General features: G+C 51.3%; 2 protein-coding genes across 4 annotated transcripts in view; both read right to left on the bottom strand.

The window, feature by feature from the left end:
- Positions 1-5: 5 nt before the first annotated feature.
- shkbp1 (SH3KBP1 binding protein 1) lies at positions 6-8,644 on the bottom strand. Of its 2 annotated transcripts, none has more exons than XM_084674151.1 (17): positions 8,467-8,644; positions 8,142-8,195; positions 7,997-8,042; positions 7,726-7,858; positions 7,453-7,533; positions 6,888-7,058; positions 6,489-6,579; positions 5,893-6,083; positions 5,613-5,728; positions 5,403-5,490; positions 5,149-5,265; positions 4,462-4,656; positions 4,107-4,262; positions 3,350-3,446; positions 2,190-2,374; positions 1,849-1,987; positions 6-1,613 (listed from the first exon to the last, which is right to left on the bottom strand). In XM_084674151.1, the coding sequence occupies exons 1-17, from the start codon at positions 8,520-8,522 to the stop codon at positions 908-910; spliced, it is 2,622 nt and encodes an 873-aa protein (XP_084530277.1). In that variant the 5' UTR covers positions 8,523-8,644; the 3' UTR covers positions 6-907. The 2 variants fall into 2 exon arrangements, with proteins under 2 accessions (XP_084530277.1, XP_084530279.1); XM_084674153.1 differs by having other exon boundaries at positions 4,462-4,632.
- Positions 8,645-13,540: 4,896 nt separating this feature from the next.
- Positions 13,541-22,005, bottom strand: part of sptbn4b (spectrin, beta, non-erythrocytic 4b) — a 42,159-nt gene continuing 33,694 nt past the window's right edge. The window contains exons 25-39 of one of the 2 annotated variants that reach the window (XM_084673592.1): positions 21,928-22,005; positions 21,659-21,789; positions 21,263-21,467; positions 20,764-21,009; positions 20,120-20,254; positions 19,714-19,958; positions 19,115-19,304; positions 18,857-18,941; positions 18,354-18,550; positions 17,074-18,032; positions 16,796-16,856; positions 16,368-16,627; positions 14,894-15,061; positions 14,687-14,729; positions 13,541-13,821 (exon numbers count right to left, since the gene is read on the bottom strand). The exon at positions 21,928-22,005 is cut by the window's right edge and continues 201 nt beyond it. In XM_084673592.1, the coding sequence (XP_084529718.1) occupies positions 13,546-13,821; positions 14,687-14,729; positions 14,894-15,061; positions 16,368-16,627; positions 16,796-16,856; positions 17,074-18,032; positions 18,354-18,550; positions 18,857-18,941; positions 19,115-19,304; positions 19,714-19,958; positions 20,120-20,254; positions 20,764-21,009; positions 21,263-21,467; positions 21,659-21,789; positions 21,928-22,005 (3,279 nt within the window). In that variant the 3' untranslated portion in view covers positions 13,541-13,545. Of the gene's footprint in view, positions 13,822-14,686; positions 14,730-14,893; positions 15,065-16,367; positions 16,628-16,795; positions 16,857-17,073; positions 18,033-18,353; positions 18,551-18,856; positions 18,942-19,114; positions 19,305-19,713; positions 19,959-20,119; positions 20,255-20,763; positions 21,010-21,262; positions 21,468-21,658; positions 21,790-21,927 lie in introns of both variants that reach the window. The other variant, XM_084673593.1, reaches the window with a different exon arrangement.

Raw genomic sequence — 22,005 nt, 5'->3', positions numbered from 1 at the left:
ACACATGACAGGACACAGTGGTCCTTGAGTATTACACACCCACAGGTTTTGGCAGTGTAGACCATCATTCATGATTGAGAAGGCACTCGGGTCATTTGCAGTGCAACACTGTTATCAGTCTTTACTTTCGATACATACATTATTTTGGTTAGCAACAACCCTTCCAAGAACGTTCTGCTTATGCTTTAACTTAGCTAAGACTTCAGGCTTCAACAGAGAATGCATAGACAAATGTTGGTGTTTACGTTGATTCAAGGATAATCAGACAAACTTCACCCTTTCTACCACACACTCTGCCTCGTTTCCAAGCTCAGGTTAGAAAGAATAATATTACATTTTTGTTATAGAACATGTTAAGAAATGGATGTGCCCTATTTGAAGGAAGACTTTCAATGTGAAACACATTGATCCGAAACATTTGTCCTCTGAAACAGTCTCCAAACAGAGGCTACAGCTTGCTGGTGTCCACCACCGAACCCTCCCTCTCCTACCAGTCAGGGGGGGGGGTGCAGGTGTGGGGGATGCGAGAAGGTGCAGAGCCGACACAAAACATCCAGACAGCAGAGGAGGAAGGGGGGGAGGAGGAGATCAAAATCCTACTACAAAAACAGTTTTTCCGACTTAAATAATTGATAATTGCTGAGTGTTTAAGAGGCCCGGGAAGCTATACTGACCATCTGTAATACTTACTTACCACCTGTAATCTATAAATATATGTCATGTCATAAGCTTTCACCAGTTTAGACTCAGCTCTACAAGAAGCAGTGGATTGACATCACAGTTATGTCTTGAAGCAGAACAGCATCCCAAACAGGAAGTATATTAGTCATGTGACACCATTTACACCGACGCCCACTCCACAGCCACAAATCTTAGTCACAGTGATGGTTATTGTGGCAGCAACCAATCAGAAGCTGGTTTCATTCATGGGTGGTTTCGGGCTGGTTGGGGGTGCGGAAGACGGGCTCTCCGGACTAGCTGAAACCTCGGAAGGGGGCAGGGCTTCCTCGATGGGCGGAGACTCAATTGTGCGAGGGGAAACTGGGGTCTGGGAGCGGATTGGACTGAGGCCCGTGGGGGCGTGGCTTGGCGAGGAGGCGGAGGGTCGACTTTGCTGCGACGGACACAAGGATGCCGGTGTCGACGACGGTGATGACGGGGAGGGTGAACGGGGAGAGGCGGAGGAGGGGGGGCCGGAGGAGAAGGGGGTCCTCAGCCCCCGTCGGGCCTCCAGATCAGGGAATCCCACCAGGCTGCGCCGGGCCCCCTCGCCCCCGGGCCCCCCCCCCACCTCCGTGCCCTTGGCCAGCTCCTGACAGCGCTCCACAAAGCTGCCCCTGCGCAGAGACCCCATAGCGCCCGCCGCCTCCCGCTCTCTGTCCTGGGGCGCCATGCGGGGGGGCCGGGGGCTGCCGTTGCCGCTGGTGAGGGAGGCCTGGCTGAGGCCCAGGTGCTGGTGCTGCAGACCCAGGGCCCCCAGGGCCCCGTCCCGGGGCTTGCTGAGGGGCACAGGGGGAGCTGGGCGGGGGAGGCTGCCGGAGAACGGACCAGAACACACACCCCGACCTCCTCCTCGATCCCCTCTGGAGCTCTCGCTCAGCTGGGACTGGAGACTGGGAGAGAGAGAAAGAGAGAGAGAGAGAGAGAGAGAGAGAGAGAGAGAGAGAGAGAGAGAGAGAAGAGAATACGATTACAAATAAAACAAAGACAGTCACTAAAAAAGGCGAGAAACTACAGTTGTACAATTTATTGCGCGATAGCTTGATGTATTGTTTAAGAGAGTGTGTGTGTGTGTGTGTGTGTGAGAGAGAGAGGGTGTGTTTCAGCATTTGTCCTGTGTGTGTTCACCTGCAGGTGGAGGCCCGGGGCGTGGAGGCATGGGAGTGGCTAAGAGAAGGGGCGGGGCTCATGTCAGGCGTGCGGGTCAAGGCCAGATCACATTGGTCCAACAACTCCAGGAGCTCCTCCTCTGTTGGTCCACCCAGTGCTGGGGAAGAACCAATCAAAAGTATCCATCCAATCAGAATTCTCCTACTCCAGTCCTGACTCTACTAGTCCCGCTATAATATCAAGCTTCTGATGTTTTGCTTCCAAGCGACCTCTATCATTGTATTTTGGTCTGACTATTTTTATTACTAGTGTAACAGATAGTTAGTATAGTACTTGTTGGTTATTCCAGCTAGTCTTACCTCTGATGTCCACCTTCCCAGCAATCTCCATCGCCGTCGTCAGGTCCCACATCTGGATGCTGCCGTTGCCATGGCCACTGAAGAGGTATCGGCGTGGACGCGAGCCGATGCGGCTGGAGCCCTCGCACTCGTGGACCATGAAGGCTGTGATGGAGGTTCCGTCCACCGAGCGCACCTCACACACCCTGCCAGGGGGGCAGCAGAGAGACAGGTCAGAGAGACAGGTCAGAGAGAGGTCAGAGACAGGTCAGAGACAGGTCAGAGACAGGTCATAGACAGGTCAGAGACAGGTCAGAGACAGGTCAGAGAGACAGGTCAGAGAGACAGGTCAGAGAGACAGGTCAGAGACAGGTCAGAGACAGGTCAGAGACAGGTCAGAGAGACAGGTCAGAGAGACAGGTCAGAGAGAGGTCAGAGACAGGTCAGAGAGACAGGTCAGAGAGACAGGTCAGAGACAGGTCAGAGAGACAGGTCAGAGAGAGGTTAGAGAGACAGGTCAGAGACAGGTCAGAGACAGGTCAGAGAGAGGTCAGAGACAGGTCAGAGAGACAGGTCAGAGAGACAGGTCAGAGAGACAGGTCAGAGACAGGTCAGAGAGACAGGTCAGAGAGACAGGTCAGAGAGACAGGTCAGAGACAGGTCAGAGAGACAGGTCAGAGAGACAGGTCAGAGAGACAGGTCAAAGACAGGTCAGAGACAGGTCAGAGAGAGGTCAGAGAGAGGTCATAGAGATAGGTCAGAGAGACAGGTCAGAGAGACAGGTCAGAGAGACAGGTCAGAGACAGGTCAGAGACAGGTCAGAGACAGGTCAGAGAGACAGGTCAGAGACAGGTCAGAGACAGGTCAAAGACAGGTCAGAGACAGGTCAGAGAGACAGGTCAGAGAGACAGGTCAGAGAGACAGGTCAGAGAGAGGTTAGAGACAGGTCAGAGAGACAGGTCAAAGACAGGTCAGAGACAGGTCAGAGAGAGGTCATAGAGAGGTCATAGAGATAGGTCAGAGAGACAGGTCAGAGAAACTTAGAGAGACACTGTGATTTGGGATGAAGACAGACTGACTGAGGGAGAAAGACAGATGGAGGAAGAGAGAGGCAGAGAGACAGGCAGGGGCAGAGGGACAGGCAGGGGCAGACAGACAGACCAGCAGAAAGACAGTGGTACCTCTTGCCGTTGGAGGAGAGTCGAACATAGAGCTTGTCTGTGTCTGGGACGACCCTCTGGATAAACACCTGCTGGTCATCTCTCTCTCCGTAGGGACCTGGGGAGAGCGCACACACACACACACACTGACATCTAAACACATAGCATATGCCACAGACATTTACTACAGGTATTCTTGACCTGATGTTAGTTTCCCCAAGGATCACAATAACCTTGCTTAGAGACATGTTGCTCTTGTGGTTAGTGGTAACTGAGTAAAATTGTTGTACTCACTGTGATATATTGTTTTTAATGTTGCTTGTTTTTCCACAGGTACACTAGCACTTAGTGGTTCATGTTGTTTAATTGTAACTTGTTTAACAACATGCTCTTGTGGTTCTTCCCTTTGGCACTTATTTTGGTTGATCACAATATGTGCTTCATGTTTGGGCTACTCACAATGTTTTGGGGCTATCTTGTTGTTATTATCAGTGACCTATGCACTTTGTAAAGCTCTCTCTTGGAAGTCGTTTTGGATAAAAGTGTCTGCTAAATGAAAAAATGTAAATGTTTTCCAGGCTTCCCTTTGTGAGCTCAACTTTTGGACTGTTGGAAATGTATCATTACATTATTATAATTATTTATAGTTTTCAGCTATTTGAAGAGCTCTATATATATGACCACCCATATAACATATTATGAATTCATTTATTGGATAGTTGTATCCAAAGACAAGTCCATGGACCCTTGACCTGTCCCGTCCAGGTGGCGTCCCTACCTATCTCCGTGCCGGCACTGCAGCCCCCGTGCTCGTCAACGTCCTCCAGCGCCAGGATCTTGAAGGAGGTCAGAGGGGTGGAGCCAGGCTGCGTGGAGATCATGCCCCGGAAACGGGTCACAGTCCAGGTGCGCACATGGTTGTTGTCCGCACACACTGAAACACAACGACACACGCAGATCCAGATGTACATTGTGTTTCTGATTAACCAGACCTAGGATGAGGTGTTTCTGATTAACTGGACCTAGGATGAGGTGTTTCTGATTTACTGAACCTAGCATGAGGTGTTTCTGATTAGCCTGACTGAAGCTCACCTGAGGTGAGGTGTTTCTGAGGTGTTTCTGCTGAAGCTCACCTGAGATCAGGTGTTTCTCAGACAGCATGATCTTGGTGACGGGGCTGCGGTGGACAGAGAAGGTCTGAAAGAGCTGCGGTCCGGACCCCACCGTCTCCGGGTGCTGCACGATCACACGCACCGTCCCAGAACTGGTCCCGTAGGCGATCTCGATCCAGTTCCCGCTGTCGCCTGACCACACATGACCAGGCGGGACTTCAACCCCAGATTTAAACACTTTAGCCGCAATGCATGCTGGGAGTTTACATCTAACCAGCACTCCGTCACAGCCTGACAGAGGGGCCCTCTGGAAGGGGGGTGGGGGGGTGGATCTGCTGAGCTTTACAGAGAAACTGACCACAAAAACCTCTTCTTTTTTTTCGTTGTTGTTTATATTTTCAATACTGACGGACTAAAATGATTGCTGAAATTGAGGTTGTGTAGTTTCTCTTTAAAAGGGTCACTCAGTGGCTAGACTGAGAGGTGATTTGTGGAGCAGTGATTCTGCACAGCGCTCTGCCCCCAAGCCAACCCAACCAAACACCCATCTAGTCAAGCTGGCGGTCGGTTAGTAGCATGCAAATTTACACCCCAGAAACCCATCACACACACAGCACCAGAACATGATTGAAACCCACACCACTAAAAGTGACTGAAGCATACACAGAAACATAACCAGGATGTTGTTAGTAAACAGAGCGGCCATACTTGTTTTGGGTGTGAGGTAGACACTGAGGGCAGTGATGGCGTCTTCGGTCGGGTCTCTGTACAGCTCAGTCACCAGCAAGTCATTGTCCTTCATCCTTAACGGAAACTTCTGGACATCTGGGTAAATGAAAAGAGACAAGAGTCAGCAATGACTGAATCCCCAGAAGCCAACAACATCTGGCTGCTCTGTCCTGTCAGAGCAGCCTTCATTGAGACGAGCCCAGTGTTAAACACTGTGATTGGTCCTCTCGTACCTATGTAGTAAATGGATCCATTGTTGCACCCCAGGATGAGGAAGGAGCCGGCTGTGTCATAGCTGTTGATGGGAACCACATCCTGGTTCTACAAAAACAGACAAATGGATGATGTCATACAAACTCATGCTTAAATGATTCAAATTGTCATATGGAATCTAGTAGACCTTTAGTACGTTTTTGCAACAAAAACAGGAAGTCTTTCAATACCTGCCAGTGCTTGGTGACGGCATTCCACACGCCCACCTTCCCTGTGTGGCTAGTGGCGATCAGCTGGTTACCAACGAAAAAGAGAGCCTCCACTGGAACGTTGAGACTGAACACCCCTAGAGGACAGGAGAGTAACAGCACCCGGTTACTACAGCTGCCCACTCCGTCCTCCTTCTTGACTATTCAATTCATACAATACAAGAATTGTCACACTTTACATGCTAGTCACAAGTCACCAATTAGATAGTCGGCCAATTACACACACAGCTTGCTGCCTCACCAATCTCGTTGCCGTTGCCATCGGGACAGATGGTCCAGAGGATGATTTCAGTTCCCGAGGCAACTGCCACCATCTTGTCATTGTCTCCAAGGGAGCCACCCATCACCTTGGCGTTGAGGGCCACCCTGTCAATCACCCAGTCCAGCCGGGGACTGGTGAACACCTGCTGCCAGCCTGTCGACTCCTTCACTCTGGGGGGGGGGGGGGACCATCAAGCATACTAAAGCTTAGTTCACCTTCACCTTAGTGCAGAGGTCTTCAACCCTGGTCCCCTTGTCCTGCACGTTTTAGATGTTTCCCTGCTCTAACACACCTGATTCAAATGAATGGGTCGTTATCTAGTTTGGCATAAGCCTGTTAACGACCATTCAATTGAATCAGGTGTGTTGGAGCAGGGAAACATCTAAACGAGCAGGACAGAGGGTCCCTGAGGACCAGGGTTGAAGACCTCTGCCTTAGTGTACATGCTCCTGGTACACATCACCTTACATCCCCCCCAGTACACATCATCCTTAATGTACAGCCCACCAAGTCCTGTTAAGTAGCTACAAAGACCATTCGCTATGAAAAGGAAGCCACCCATTGGGTTTCATTACCTGTAGCAAACGACAAACTGGGCGTAGGCCACAGCGATCCAGTTGTGGTGGCCACAGATGATCCTCACCATTCCTGGATCTGCCACCTGGTCTGGGAGGAGAGGAATCCACAAGTACAGTCATCAAGGACCAGAAGAACACACTTCACTGCAAAACTGCCCATTCCAATTTAAGCTCAAACATATTCGCTACGTGCTTGCTTATGCTAGACACGCGCTCATTTGGCTGCCAGAGCAGTACAAAAACTTCATTTGATAAGACTTCTTAAAATAATATATTGTTTACTTGAATCATTTTTTACTAGTTAAGCCATTTATACTTGTCCAACTAGAGGAACAATCTAGAAAACATGACATCACCCCGCCCCTCAGACGGGCAGTTTGAGCGGTGCTCTCTTACTTCCGCAGATCCTCTCCTCCATGGACGCCCTCCCCAGCATGCCAGCGTTGCCCAGGTTGGGTGGCATGGTGTTGCTGCGGCGGACCGGCGCCCGCTCTGCCGGCCCCGCCCGGCCCCCCATGTACTGGGGTCCTGCCACGCTGTGGCGGTTCCGCCGCTTGGCTGGGTACACTGGCACACAGCGACAAGACGTGAGAATGACGCACACGCCGTGAAGCACACCTCAGGGATTTTCATTTCTCGTCCGAAAGCGTATGTTTTAGGGATGATCGTTTTCGTCCAAAATCGACATTTTTGGGATATTCATTGTCATGCCTAAATGTACGTTTCAGTCACTTTTATTTTCATTTCAGGACATGTTTTTATCCAAATTGACTGGGGTGTGGTGGATTTGAAACTGGGATTCATTTGCAGTCACATGCTCTGTCACTGAGCTAAGCCCAACACAAAGGAATTTTGACTTAATTCACTGACTCATGGACCAGCCCAAGTTTAGCAGGCTGGACATGACCTGGCGGAGGGTAACAGCGATCACAGTGAGGTGTAGTGCAGTGTACAGCCCCACCTGGTGGAGGGAGGTAGCCATTGAACAACACGTTCCCACAGGAGGATCTATCCAGCTCATCACAGAGCTGCAGCTTACGCACTAGAACACAGAGGAACAGCACAGTTAGATGCCATCACACGGTTGGTTGGTAAGTGCAGTTCTATCAGCGTGTGTGAAGCCTTCTGTGCCATCGCTTGTGAAAAGGGCCCACAAATGAATTTTGATGGAATTTTGATTAAATCAGCCCCTAAGGAACTAGGGTAACACTGCCCTAGAGACACACTTCCGTACCCAAGGGCGTGATGCCGTAGAACTCTGCCTCGTGCATGAGCAGGTGCACGTTAATGGACCGTGGGTGGAGCTCTTTGGTCCGCAGGAAGTTGAGGATGGGGGCAAAGAGAGACGGGTCTCTGTCGATAAAGATCTGCAGGTAGACCAAGTGAGAGGAGAGAGAGATGGATAGACATTATTAACCCCATGGGGAATAATAGTATTAATATTGTTACTATTTTACATTCCACAGACTCAGACACAATCATCTTTGAGTGTCTGTCAAACTCACAGCTCCAGTCTCATCCCTCAGACTTGAGATTCGCCCACTCAGAAGGCTGTAATTGACAAGAACAGTTTTGTTAAGTCCCGTAAAGTAAGACATCTAGTTAGTAGTCAACGTACGCACACATCGGAAGTATTAGAGACACACCGACCTGGAAAAGAAGGAGTCGGGGACCCATGTCAGAGTTTGCCTCGAGGTGCTGAACCTGAGAAACACAAACTATTGTGAGATGAACGGATGTGGTTTTTGCTGAACGCCTAGCCAGCTAACACAAGCAACAGTAGATATAATCATGTCGCTAGGATTCAAACAATTAACACTATAACGTTAGCTAGCAAGTTGATATCACGGTAGTAACGCTAGACTAGCTACACACTGCCTAAACTGAGACCCACTCTCACGGCATCCAAAAAATAAAATACAGGGCGAAGCTAACAAGCTAGCTGGCTAATGGCACAAACATTCTCTACGGTCACCTTTTTCCTCCAACGTTTAAATGAATAATATCCCCGGTCCTCGCCATATTAGCCATGTTTTGAGCTGTGGCTAAAGTTACTCGTTATTAACCCACGCGCTGCATATTTTGGAGTTTAATCCATCACCCAAAAATATGGTTTAGCTGGCGATGGATGCAACTTCCTGAACCAGCATTTTATTTTTATTCTACTGTGTGGATGTAGACAACTATCATTTCCTAGTCCACAGTGCCACCTGCTGTTTTGGTTAGCGAACGGCAGGTTTTGCTAACGAAAAAATTATGATTGGATCTAGACGTCTTAAATCTGTTTGTTTTGTTACATTTAAACTGCTTCACACTGCTTTCGACTTTCTCAAAGTATTAGCACACTGAAAGTACAGGAATGGAGTTGGAAGGAAGTGTAAGGAAATAGCAATGAAAATACAGAAAGTGGCACATACAGAAAGGAAAGCCTACCCTCTCTTTCTAGAGGCTAAATAGCTCATTACAGTTAGATCACCGCTGTTTAGAATTACCTCCCTGGTCTTAAAATTTAGCCTGGCTGCCAGCCCAATTTAGCCCCGCCCACAGAAAGTTTTGGTTGGGAAGTTACGGTGAGTGTCCACTGCACCGTAAGGTCTGGGGAAACTCGGTTGAGGAAAAACTATGTCCGAACAGGAGCTGTTCGGACCAATGAAATTGTCAGGGCGGGCTTTATACGATGATGGACAGATGATCAACAGTAACGTAATCAACCACGTCACCAAAGAGTGATTGGGTTGAATTCGTTTTCAACAAACAACATATTACGTTACTCTGATTGGATAGTCTATCCAATTGAGCTAGGAGGCATTTGTTTTAGTTCGATGGAAACACGCCCCATACTCAGCCCAACGGAGAGTTATCAGACTCATAGTCTGACTAGAATTATGAGTACGACAACGTCAGGCTACTTAAATTTTCCTATGACTTATGTATGGACAATTTTCTAGAACTTAGTGTTTAAAGTAGACCTAATTAAATATGTGATTCTCACATGCAGAGACAATCAACCACACATTTCTTTTTTTCAATATCACAATTTGTATTTATCAATTCAAAGAAACGACTGTACAGACTCAATGATTTTTAGAGTTGGATCTGGTTCATACATAATTAGTCATTCATTCACCTTTCTCCTTGTTCGGACTGCGGTCGTGTTGCACCCCAATATTTTACAGTGATCTTGTAGTGGAGCGATGAGACATGCACTGCAGTATCATATTAGAGACTAAGTCATTCATGCAACTTCTTTGACCTGATGTGGTGAAGCGACCTGGTTCATCCAGTCTGTACCAATGAACAACCACCCCTCCCATTCCCAAACAAAATAGAGAGTTAATAAAGTTTGTTGAAAACCAAAAATGAGGAGGTTTTTCCCAGTATAACATCAGAAAAAAGAACTTATTTTCTTTTCTAAAATCTTTACAGAAAATACTTTAAGCAATTACATTTTGTACAGATCATCAAACTGTAGAACAGACTGTGGTCCAGTAAAAACAGTGGTGCTCTGGGGTCAGGGTTCAAAGTGCTGGGGAACCAATGAGAGGTGTCAGTCACTGACATGTGACCCACTGATCAGTCAGACATCCTGGATGGAAATAGCAATGACATGATTCTCTCAAATTAAGCACAATTCACAGTAATATGTGTCTGTTAGTCTCTGGCTTGTCAATGTTGCGTTACTTTACTTAAATTGTCATGGGAAACTTTAACTTTAGGCGATGACAATAAAATCTCTTGTGATGACATGGCTAAAGCATTTAGACTGCTTGATAGTTACCTATATCTTGTATGGTGTACACCATCTGCATCAGCATTGTGATATCAGTGATTCCTTATTAGTGTCACTATGAATTTGAAGCTGCACAGTACATTAGGATATAAAATTGTGCTTTCTATGTACTGATAACACCTGGCTGGTGTTTGGTCTATCAACTCAGATTATAATCAGATTATAATCTGATTTCTGATATAAAACACAAAGACAGGGCAAGATTATATAGACAATACCTTCACAAATGACAACAATGTCCAGCGTGGAAAAACGATGATCCTTTAATCAAAACTATTGGGAAAAAGGGTGGCTATAAGGGACAAAATGAGTCAACACACATTTATGGAGGATTTTGATTCAGGGGTATAACGTAACCACAGACAGGTAAAGTTACGGCTAACAGTAAACAGTTAACCAGCTCCTCCAGCCTCGATGGTGTCTAAGATGATAGGTGATGAGGAGGATTGTTCTGCATGCAACACAGAACTCAGCGTGTCAGGCAAGACAATGGACGATGACGTTAGAAACAGCCACTGCATGAAAAAAGAACTCCTACAGCTCCAGTTATGCTGTGTCGTTAAAATGGTCATGACAGGAAGTGAAGGAGGGGCCCCTAAAGTGAGCTTTGATTGGGGCCACAACATGGACAAACCCACCTCTGTGTGTAAGGTTCATGGATAAATCACTGACCGCTTTATTGACCTGTGGACATGAATGGAACTCCCTCTGAGACCCTGAAGCACCACTGTTCCTCCACCCCAGCCCCGGGGCACAGGAAGCCTCTTAGTGCAAAGGAAAAGTTGCATAAAGTCTCAGTATTCACATTCCTCACAAGTCTTTCCACTCTGTAAAACCTCAAACTGCAGACTGTTCAGAGTGATATCAATATGGCTGTGAGTGCAACATGGCTGACAGAAGACCAGGAGACATAAATAGATTCATGTTGAAGATATGAACGTTATATTGGTGAGTGATGCTACCATGGCGACAGGTCTTTGGAGCAGACGGCTCGCTTGAGTTGACCCTGTAAGAAGGAGCAGAACGCCCGAAAAACCACAGACCGCCAAAAGCAAAACTCGAAAAATCATCAACCATCATATCGATTCAATAACTAAAGAATTACATCCATCCATTTGAAACCAGATCATTCTTTATTGAGCATTAGTTTGTTGTTGGGACTTAGATGTCCGAGCTGTGAGCAGTCAGGTGCTTACAGGGGTAGTGGTGAGTTTACTACACAGTGGGGCCCCTATCTTGAAGACAGGGGATTTGTTTATTGATAGTATTCACCACTGCACAGTGTTGTATTACACGCTATGAAGCGTGTTGTTTATACACCCTTTAATTCAGGACCCCGGTTCTGTTGTCTCAGTCGTCTCCAACAGTAGCCCAGTCGACCGTGTGCAGTGTCTTGTATACTGGACGATATATGCCACATTACATGTGATAGTTATGTATGTTCATTCAAAAATAGCCTCTGTCCATCCTTGTGTCCAACATGCGTAATAATGGATTGCATTAATTTGGCATTCACGCCTATTATATATATTTATATATATATATATAGATGCATAAAATGTGTTCTTAAAAAAACAAGGTAGAAAAAGCTACTCAAATTGAACGCATTTGATGACACCTTAACTGTACTGTCCCTTCACAGAACCCCCCCCTCACATCTATCTCAGTTACATACAGAGCTTTTTAGAATGACAGGGTTCTCTCATTAGCAAGTGGAACTTCCTGACACCATGTATGGCTTTGTGACGCTATGACAGACAGACAGATCCATGTGGAGCACTGTATGAAGCTTGGAAAGGAACAAATACATATGTTCTCGCGGAAAAGAAAACACTCAACATCTCAACATAGAATACCTCTAGGGCGTTAGCCCTCAGGATAAATGTTTCTCCAAGCAATACATGCAACTCCACGCCTCATCCACACAGCAATTCATTCCTTTATCCTGACAAAACACTTTTTTTCTTTTACATCCGTTGATCGACAGTGACCTCTGTGTGACCCCTGAACTCTGGCCCTGGGGGTCACGACCGAGGCTGTGCCCTCCTGTGATTGGGTGTGTGTAAAAGCGTGGCATGAGTGAGCATACCAGCCATGCGTGGAAGACTGAGGGGGGATCTGAGGAGCACGCATGACAACAGACAGAACCTGAGCTATGGATACCCTGGGAGAGCAGCAGGACGCACGCGCACGCACACGCGCACATGACGAACAGGCATACACACGTTTATCTACCACCTTCGACGGTTTAGAAAAAGCAATGTGGCTGATGTGATCTGACGAGAGACAATGTCCCACGGGTGAGCGGAGACAAGCAGCGGGCAGGAAGGAGAAAGGAGGAGGCCTGGTGTTTGGAGGTATGAAGCCTGCCATGTCTCTCTGGAGCTGGGGCTCTGGCCTGGGGCTCCAGGGGCTCCAGAGCTTGGAGGTCTGGAGGAGGTGGAAGCCTGGCAGGGGATGGTTGTAGATGCAGGACCAGCCCGACAGGATGATGAGCCACTCTCCTCCTTCTCTCCTCCTCCCAGAACACCGTGGTGGCTCGGTGTTGGTCAATCCGGAGAGGAGGGGCTGGTCGATGACACAATTTTGCAGAAGAAAAACAGGCGAGATCCAGGAAGTGAAACAGACTTCAGTCCAGATGTGTGGTCTGGATTGGAGGGTGAACGAGCAGAAATATCAAAAGAAGAAAAAAGAAATGAGAAAAAACGTTTCTCTCTTTCCAAAAACAAGAGGCCAGTCAGTTAAAAACATTTTGGCTTATTTCTCTCATCTGGGAATATGCTGTACGGCTGGACGTTAGATAGGCGGACAGAGAGACAGGAGATACATACAGATACAGCTCATCTCATACAAAAAAGAAACATGAAACATTATGAGCTACGTTTTTCAATCTACCAGCGAAAACCACCCTTCCCTTCACACGCCTGACCAGAAGGCTGTGCTTCCTGCCATGCTCCTGTTTCTCCACCGAGGGGCAGCAGGTCGGGCCTCTACAGAGCAGCAGAGAAGTCGAGGAAGAGAGAGAGAAAGAGAGAGAGGAGGGTCGAAGGGGCTCAGACAGACTCCCGCTCCTTGTCCGTTCCATCCCTTCACCAGATCTTTGTCATCCTTTGTCCCTTCACACCCAATCCACTGAGATAGGGGGGGATGTGGGAGAGCTTAGAGGGAGGCTCCAGAGTGTTACACTGTTCACCTCAGTCCCTAACCCCTCCCTCCCCTCCTGCCCCTCCAACACACCCCAAAACACAACAAACGCGCAAATGATCATTTCTTCTTGCTGGATTTTTCGGACCGCTTGTTTTCCGACCTCTCCCCCTTGTCCGACCTCTCCGAACGCTCTGGTTTCTCCGCCTTCTCGGCGCGCTCGCCCCGGTCAGAGCGCTCTCCGCCGCGCTCTGATTTGTTGTCGGCTTTGCTGCCGTCGCGCCGCGTGCCCTCGTCCGTGGATGAGGTAGTAGGGTGAGGCTGGCCCCATTTGGCGATCTGCTCGTGCTCCGAGATGCTAGTGGTGATGTTGGTGATCCAAGCTTTCAGATCATCCTGGAGGAGGGAGGGAGGGAGGGAGGGAAGAAGGAGAGAAAGAGAGAAAGAAAGAGAGAGAGGAAAGGGATACAGAGACACCAACACAAACAGACAAATAGGGCAGAAAGAGAAAGACGAGAGGGATAGAGAGAGTGTGAGAAACAAGAGTTAAAGTCCTGTGCGTGGAAAGGTAGACAACACTGTGAGGACCAGCTGGGTTATGGACTCATGTCCCAGTTAGGATGGATGGAGGGCCCAGTGCAAGAAGGAGAGATGGGGCAGAGGGCAGTTAAAGGGGGATTCCACCAAAAAATGAACAGTCAGGTTGTTATTTTCCAGTATTGGACCTTTCCATGCACTATCCCATGCTTATCCGCGATGGCTGAGTGACACGAGAACAAGGACCAGACATGCAAAACAGAAAAATGAGTCGGCTTCAAGGAAGGTTCTTGGGAAACGCATGTTTGGGATTTTTACATGAATGTAATTCTATTTTTGTTAGATATGTAACTAAATCAATAGCAAATGTACTGTCTGAAAGAAATTGTCCAAAACATTTACGCCCATTTACAACTGTTTGGTAAGACAATATATTAATTGCTACCTCAGCAAATCCTGAATATTTTTTACCCTTATCAATCAGCAACAAAAAGATTTAGGAAAACCTAAGGAAATTAAGCAATTAAAACATATTACTAATTACTACTCCAATTGTTTAGTGAGAGAAAAACCTAGCATTGGATGTGCATAATATTGTCAAATGTTTTGTTGTGAATACCTGCAGGCTAATGGTCAAAGCAACACAATGTTTGGGATATTAAACAGTAGTGCATGAAAGAAAAACCATACTGATGGTGGAATTCCCCTTTAAAAAACCTCTCACCTCATCCTTTGCATGGAACAAAAACTCGCTGCCATCTTGTGTTCTGCAGAGCAAGGGAGAGAGAGAGAGTGCAACAGAGAGAAAGAGGGAAAAGAGAGAGAAAGAGAAATTAAATTTACAATCCTTCTAAAGACCCCCATACAACATATACACAAAGACCCAACAAAATCCAATCCCCCCCCCCCCCCCCCAGAAACCCAAACCTACTTGAGCGTGAAGACGTTCTTCTTCTTCTTGTATCCGTTGGTGACGTCGCAGTCACAGTGGCTGAGGCTGAGCAGGGGCTCGTTGTTGTAAGGTGTGCTGGTGTTCTTGGCATCTTTATAGAAGCCCATCTCTCCCTTGTTCAGGACGCAGTACAAGTTCACCCAGGATCTGCTGCAGGGGCGGGCGGGGAGGGGGGGGCGGAGAAAAAGGGGCGGAGGTCAGAAGGACAACGCCCCGAGGCTCAACGCTAACCTAACCTCACTCACCTGCGGGGGGGCGTGGCCCGGACGGCGGCCGCGCAGGGCGGAGGGAGGAGAACACAGACGGCCAAACACAGACGGAGGGAGGGGCGGAGGGGGGAGGGAGGGGGGAGGGGAAGCGTGCGGGGTAGAGGGGGCGGGCGACATGTGGCTTACCTTGGAGGGAGAGGGGAAGAGGCGGAGCCGGCAGCGAGGAGAAGCAGAGGGGAGAAGAAGCAGAGGAGTTTGGTTAAATGGCATTATGGCTGGGCGGGCAAACGGCGGCTGTTACGGACGCCGTGACATGCGTGTCTCCATGTCAAAGCTGGCGTGTAGCTGGTCGAGGCTAAGTGTGAAAGAGCCATTCAGCTTTACCTTGGCATGTACTAGACATGTACATCGGAAACATTCAGTCGATGGGTAAGTGGGTGGGGCTCATCCGCTTGGCTGGGGTTGGTGCGCGTGGGGGGGGGCAGCTGGTCACCCTGCCCTTTAGGGGGCAGTGCAGTGGCGGGAGGCGCTTTAGAGCCAGGCCCTCAAACTCGGCCGACTGAAGCTGCGTTTTCTGGGTGCGATGTGGGGGCACAGCCGGGAGCCTGGGCGGGCAGGGGGGAGAGAGCTGGGTACCGCACTGCCTACAGTTGCTGGACACTGGGCAGATAAAGTACCCAAGCCCCGGGCTCCGGGCCCAGACCCCAGGCCCCGGCCCACACCGTAGCCCCCCAGACCCCAGTACATCCATCAGCCAGCCAGCTGTGTCAGCCGGCCTCGCTCCGCCCTGTGAGCAGGGGTTGGTTAGAGGCACCATGCATGCTGTTGCTGTAAGCAGTGCGATGGCAGGCGGCTGGTGTCTCATCGGCTGCTGCAGGTTGTAAACACAGAGTGGAGCTCCGATACACAAGCCTGGCTGACAAAAGCATATGTCCCTAAGCAAATGTATGATTTCACTATCAGCTAGAACATATGTCGACCCATAATGTTATCATTCAGTGTCAGTTACTTGAACATATGTCATTGTGGGTAGAGCTCCCAACAGGAAGGCCTGAACATATGTTGTCTCGGACCTAGGGCACCAAAACAACGCTAGAACATATGTCATCGAAGCCAGTGTTCATGCGACAGTTGGACAGAGGTTAAGGTCAGTTAAGTTAGCTAGCTAGCTAGCATGCTACAGCTAGTGGGCCCATGCCTCCTCCTTCAGACCACCAGGCAGCGCTGTGCCCACGCGTGCCCACCTGTTGGCGCTCTTTTTCAGAGTCTCGATGTCCAGCTTGCGGAAGAGGAAGCCCTCGTGATGGGCCGTGTGTGAGGGGACCTGGGGCACCGGGGGGCTGCTCTGGGCCGGGGCGGACCGGGAGCGACGCGGCTCCCCACCGGCGGGCTCCTTGGGGCGCGGTCGGCGCCGGGGCTTGGGGCGGTCCCGGGCACGGGGGCGCTCGGGGCGGGAAGGCTTCTCTGGTACACCGTTAGGAACGCGGGGAACCTCACCTCTGGCCTGGGGGGGGGGTGGAGAGAGAAGGGGAGAGATAGAGAGGGAGAGGGGGAGAGAGAGAGATGGAGCGAGAAAGAAGAGAGTGTGGGGTGATTGTCAAATGCTAATATTGTCCACGTATAACACGACGTGACATTAGAACCCGTCGATCCATCCAAGCGTAGTCCAGACCTGGGCAGCCTCTCTCTCCTGCAGCTGCTCCACGATGTCTGCCAGTGTGGACCTCTTCTCCCTGGAAGCAGCCAGGGCACCAGGTCAGCAGCTCCCCTCATACACACACCACACACACCACACCACTATCCTCATCCCCACTGAACTACACTCACCCTGACTGAGCTCTACTCATCCCCTACTCTTCCCCACTGAATTACCCTCATCCTCCCCTGAGCTACACCCATCTTAACAGGACTACACCCAGCCCCCCCCCCCCCCCCCCCGCGGTGACTCACCCTCCCGCAGAGCGCCGGTCCGAGTGCTCCTTGGCTGTGTCGTGCTCGCTGGACTCCTGTCTCTCCAGGCGGTGGCGGTCGCGGCGGCGCCCCTCGTGGGCGTGGCCCTCCTGCTCGCTGGACGTCTGCCTCTCCAGGCGCCTCTCGTGGCGCTCGGCCCGCTCCCGCCACACCTCCTGGGGCAGCTCGTCCCTCCGGGCCTGGATCAGCTGCTCACTGCTCAGCTGGCGCTCCAGCCGGGCCTCCCTGCCCTGGGGCTGGGACTGGGGGTCCGTCCAGCTGCTGCTGCCCGCCCTGGCAGCCCCTCGGCTGGGCTCGCTGTTCAGCCTCTCCCTGCCGGGCTCCTGGAGCACCACCTCGGCCATCACCATCTCTCCCTCCCTGTCCCTCTCTCTGCCTGGCTCTCCCTCCTTCTCCCTCTCCCTCTCCCTCTCCCGGGCCTTCTCCAGTCGGCCGGCCACCAGCAGGGGCGTCACCACGTCGTCGATGTGTTTGATCTTCGGCTGCCGCAGGTACGGGGACGCCCTGGCCTCCGACGCCGTGACCGTGGCGACGGCGTCGACGGCGATCGTGGGGATGTTGGACGCGACGTTGACGGCGACGTTGCTGATGACGTTGCCGGCGGCGGCCGAGGAGGAGGCGGCGCCGAGACCGGCGGCCAAGCCCACCACGCCGACGAGCCGAGGCTCCAGGTGGCGATAGGAGGAGCCGTTCATCACCGGCGTGTAATTGGCCACGGTGGAGCCGAGGCGGCGAGCCACAGAGGAGGGCGAGGGCTCCTGGGGCGGGCGCTCGGGGCGGGGCTCGGCTTGCTCGTAGATGGTCTGCCTCATGAGGGCGGAGCCTGCGCTGCGGGAGGGGGAGGGGGAGGGGGAGGCGTCCTGGGGGTCCAGGAACACCTTGCGGCCCAGCAGGGGGGTGGGGGGGAGCTGGGACTGCTCTGCCTTCAGCTTCTCCACCTGGGAAACAATCACAGGTCACTTTGGAGACAAAGCCAACATGATGGTCAGTGAAAAGCGAAATCTGAGTCAGACTCAGAGTCAGAGTTAGTGGCTGAAGGGAAACAGAGAAACAGAGTCGGAGTTCAAATTTAAGACAGAGTCGGAGTTCAAATTTAAGACAGAGACAAAGTTGTTGTCAAAGTCAAAATCTGATTCAGTCAGAATCAGAACCATCATTTGAATAAAGTCAGAGCTGTAATCAGAGACACAAACACTCCTTTTCCTCTTGACCCCTGACCCCTCAGGGGTGGGGGTGTGGTGGGAGAATGATGCCGTTACCGTGGTGAGTCGCCGTAGCGAGCTAAAGCGCTCCTCCCAGGTGGCCGCCGCCTTCCGGAAAGCCTCGTGTCGACGAATCAGCTGCTCCACCTCGTCCACGCTGGCGCCCAGCTCCTTGCTGCTGATGAAGGGCTCCTGGGCTGTCAGCCACGCCTCAGCCACCACCGCCTCCTGGGCAAACTGGTGCACCTCCAACACTGGATAGAGGAGGAGAGGGAATAACATTAGACACTTATGTACGGTGTGTGTGAGTGAGAGTGTGTGAGTGCGTGTGTGCGTGAGTGTGCGTGTGTGAGTGTGTGGGTGTGTGTGTGTGAGGGTGTGTGTGAGTGAGTGTGCGTGTGTGAGTGTGCGTATGTGAGTGTGTATGTGTGTGTGAGTGTGTGTGTGTGTGAGTGAGTGTGAGTGAGTGTGCGTGTGTGAGTGTGCGTATGTGAATGAGTGAGTGTGTGAGTGAAAGTGTGTGTGTGAGTGTGTATGTAGGCCGTCTCAGGGTCACTCACTGTGCTGCAACAGCTCCCAGTGCTTGTCCCACTTCTCCGACAGCTCATGTTGCTTAGCAACCACCTTGTCCAGCTTCTCCTTGATCTGGGAAACAACCAATCACAGGACAAAAACACACGGTAAGCCACCAATGGAGCGTCTCCATCGACTCCCAACTTCTTGGGTCGAGTCTGCGTCCGGGGTGCCGGCCGGCCGGCCTCCAGAGCAGCATACTGTACATCACTGAAAAGTGATCCGACCCGTGTAACCGTGGTTACCTCCTCGGCAGCGGGGTTGTGGGCGGCAAGCAGGGTCTTGCCCATCTCAATACACTGCAGCACGCTGCGACTGCGTGCCTCCACCTCGCTCTTCAGGCTCTGGTGGTAGTTCATCAGCACCTCCACAGACGACACGTCCCTGAAAGGACCAGACAGCCCACAGGACGAGGTTAGCTCTCGGGGCAGCGCGCTGACGGTGAGGGAGAAGAGCACAGGGTTACACACCCACCGAGACAGGGGCCGGCCGCCCTGCCTCACACACACAGGAGGAACATTGAACGGCGGCCATTTTGACAAGGTCAAATGTAGGCCTCGCCATGGTGTTCATTCAAGACATAAACACAGTAACAAGCTGTAGCTACTGGGACATTCCAGTTATATATTTTTATTTTTATTGTTCAACTAAAATTAGTGTTTCTTCTTAAAGTGTCTTAACAGTAGAAAAACGAATGGAACTATAGAAATGACATCTGAGCTTGTTCAGGAGTATTTTTGGGGGGTATGGCAGATAAAGTAGTGTTTCTGCCATCATTTTCAGATTTTGCGCGTGGTAGACACAACTTGAAAACAGGAAGAAGGTGTTGTCTAAGCCAGGGTACCTGGGTTTCTCCCCAGTTCCTATCTGACAGATGATGCTGTCCATCCACATGATCTGGTCGCGCACCACGCCGAAGAACCGCAGCTTGTCCGTCGCCGTGGTGATCTGCACACGGCACTCCTCGCAGGAAGTCAGCAGCTCCTTCCAGGAGCGCATCACTTCCTGCTCGCGGCCCGCGATGGCCTCGGCCTTCTCCCCCGCATAGACCGTCCTCAGCTGGGCAGCGCTCTCCTGGAGCTGGCGCACCTGGACACACACACGCACACACACACAATACACACATACATAGACACGCACACACACGTGCATTAGTGCACGCTTCTAACTCCCACACTCAAATGTATCCAAACAGGTACAAGAGGCCAGCCCTGAGACCTGATTGGCTACGGCGTGTGCGTGCGTGTCACCTGGGTGACGAGCAGCTGGATGTCGTGCTCGAAGCTGTGCATGAGCCTCTGCAGTGTGCTGGTGTTGGGCGTGCCCCCCTGGCGCGCTCGCACCTCCGGGAGGCGACGCTGCTTGTCATCGATCTGAGCCAGGACCTGGGTGAGTGTTTTTGTGTGTGTGTGTGCATGTAGGTGCGTGTACATGTGTGTGTGTGTGTGTGTGTATTTGTGTGTGAGAGGGAGGGGGCAGAAAGCAGGAGAGTACAGTCAAAGGCCTGTGCAGCTTCAAGCTCCAATGCCTGTTAGAACTGTCATTACTAAGTAAAACACTTGGTCATCTTACACAAGCATGTTCAGTCCACATGAGACCAGTGAGGTTTTTACAACCATCCACAGTCTAAGACATTCTGGCCCTTATTCATGTAGTATTTATCCGATCCACAAAAACATGTTCTCTACTTCTCTGCAGTTTTTTAGCACAATTTATGTTTCATAAGGGCTCAGTACTGGTCAGTACTTGGTCACTATAGGCCAGTATTGGTCAGCATTGGTCAGTATTGGTCAGTATTGGTCAGTATTGGTCAGCTTTAGTCAGTGTTGTTGAGTGGGTCAGTATTACTCAGAAGTGGTCAGTAGAGGTCAGTCATGCCTCCTGTCTCCTCTACCTCTCTGCAGTCTGAGAAGAACTTGTGCAGCTGGTGTGAAGCGGCCAGCATCTGTCCCCGCGTCTCCATCAGCTCCAGCAGGTCGGCCCAGGCCTCGTTCACGCCGTCCTTCCACTCGGCGATGGTGGCGGCGTCGGCGTGGCCGTAGTCGATCAGCTCGTCCACCATCTGGTTGATGGCCGTCACGCGCTCCTGGCCCACGCCGCTGGTCTCCGAGGCAAACTCGGTGAACTTCTCCTGCAGAATCTGCAGAGGTTAGACACGACGGCGGACATCAGGCCTGAACACCCTGGGTCAGACTCAGGGCCAGGGGCCTCCGCACGGACACGGGCATGACCCTACACCTAGCACACACAACACTGGATCACGTTTTACACTACAGCGTCGGGTTCCTTCCTTTTCCACTAACATAAATATGGGTGACATGCCAGTGGGTGTGTGTGTGTGTGTGTACGTGTGTGTGTGTACATGCAGAGTGAGCACCATCAGCCCTACTGACCGTGACGTGCTCGTAGTCCTGGCCCAGCTCTGGGGAGCTGGCCACCACCTCCCTCTCGGCGATCCACTGCTCCAGCTCTGCCACCTCGCGGCTCAGCTGGTACAGCCAGTACTGCTGCTCCAGCCGAGACTTCCTCTCCTCCACCAGGTCCTTCAGGGACACGTACAGACGGTCCACCTGGGACTGGCGCCTGCTGATCTGCTCGCTGGGGGGGACGGGGGGGGGAGGAGAGAGGGCGAGAGAGACAAGCGTGATCAGAGTGGACTTGCTCAGGAGAGAACGTCCCTCTGCTTTTTCTCTGGAGAACAGCAGGGGACAGCAGAGGCTGGCAGGGGACAGGACAGGACAGCAGGGGGCAGCAGAGAGGGTGAGGGAGGTGGCGCGGGGGCGCCTCACCTGTCGGGGTGTCCCATCTCCAGCAGCTGTCTGCACTGCTGGGACAGCAGGCCGACGGTCTCAGCGTAGTCCTCGATGGTCTGCTCCAGGACCAGGTGCTTCTTCAGCAGCTGCAGGGTGCTGGGCTCGTCCTGGACACACACACACACACACCGGCGTCAGGCGGGCTCACACACACACACGCGAATGACACGGGGGAAAATGCTAATGACACACACACACAGAGCCCCCCCCTCCCCCCAGTAGCCCAGCCCAGCCCCCCCCCACACCTTGCCCTTCTCCTCGTTCATCATGTGCAGCTCCTGCTCGCTGAGCCAGGCCTCCACCTCGGCCATGTCGTAGTAGTA

The sequence above is a fragment of the Hypomesus nipponensis genome, chromosome 15, assembly GCF_054491055.1.
Source record: "Hypomesus nipponensis isolate SF chromosome 15, ASM5449105v1, whole genome shotgun sequence".
In the NCBI taxonomy this organism is placed as follows: domain Eukaryota; kingdom Metazoa; phylum Chordata; class Actinopteri; order Osmeriformes; family Osmeridae; genus Hypomesus; species Hypomesus nipponensis.
The sequence above is the reverse complement of the archived record's forward strand: the minus strand, read 5'-3'. Positions and strand labels throughout refer to the sequence as shown.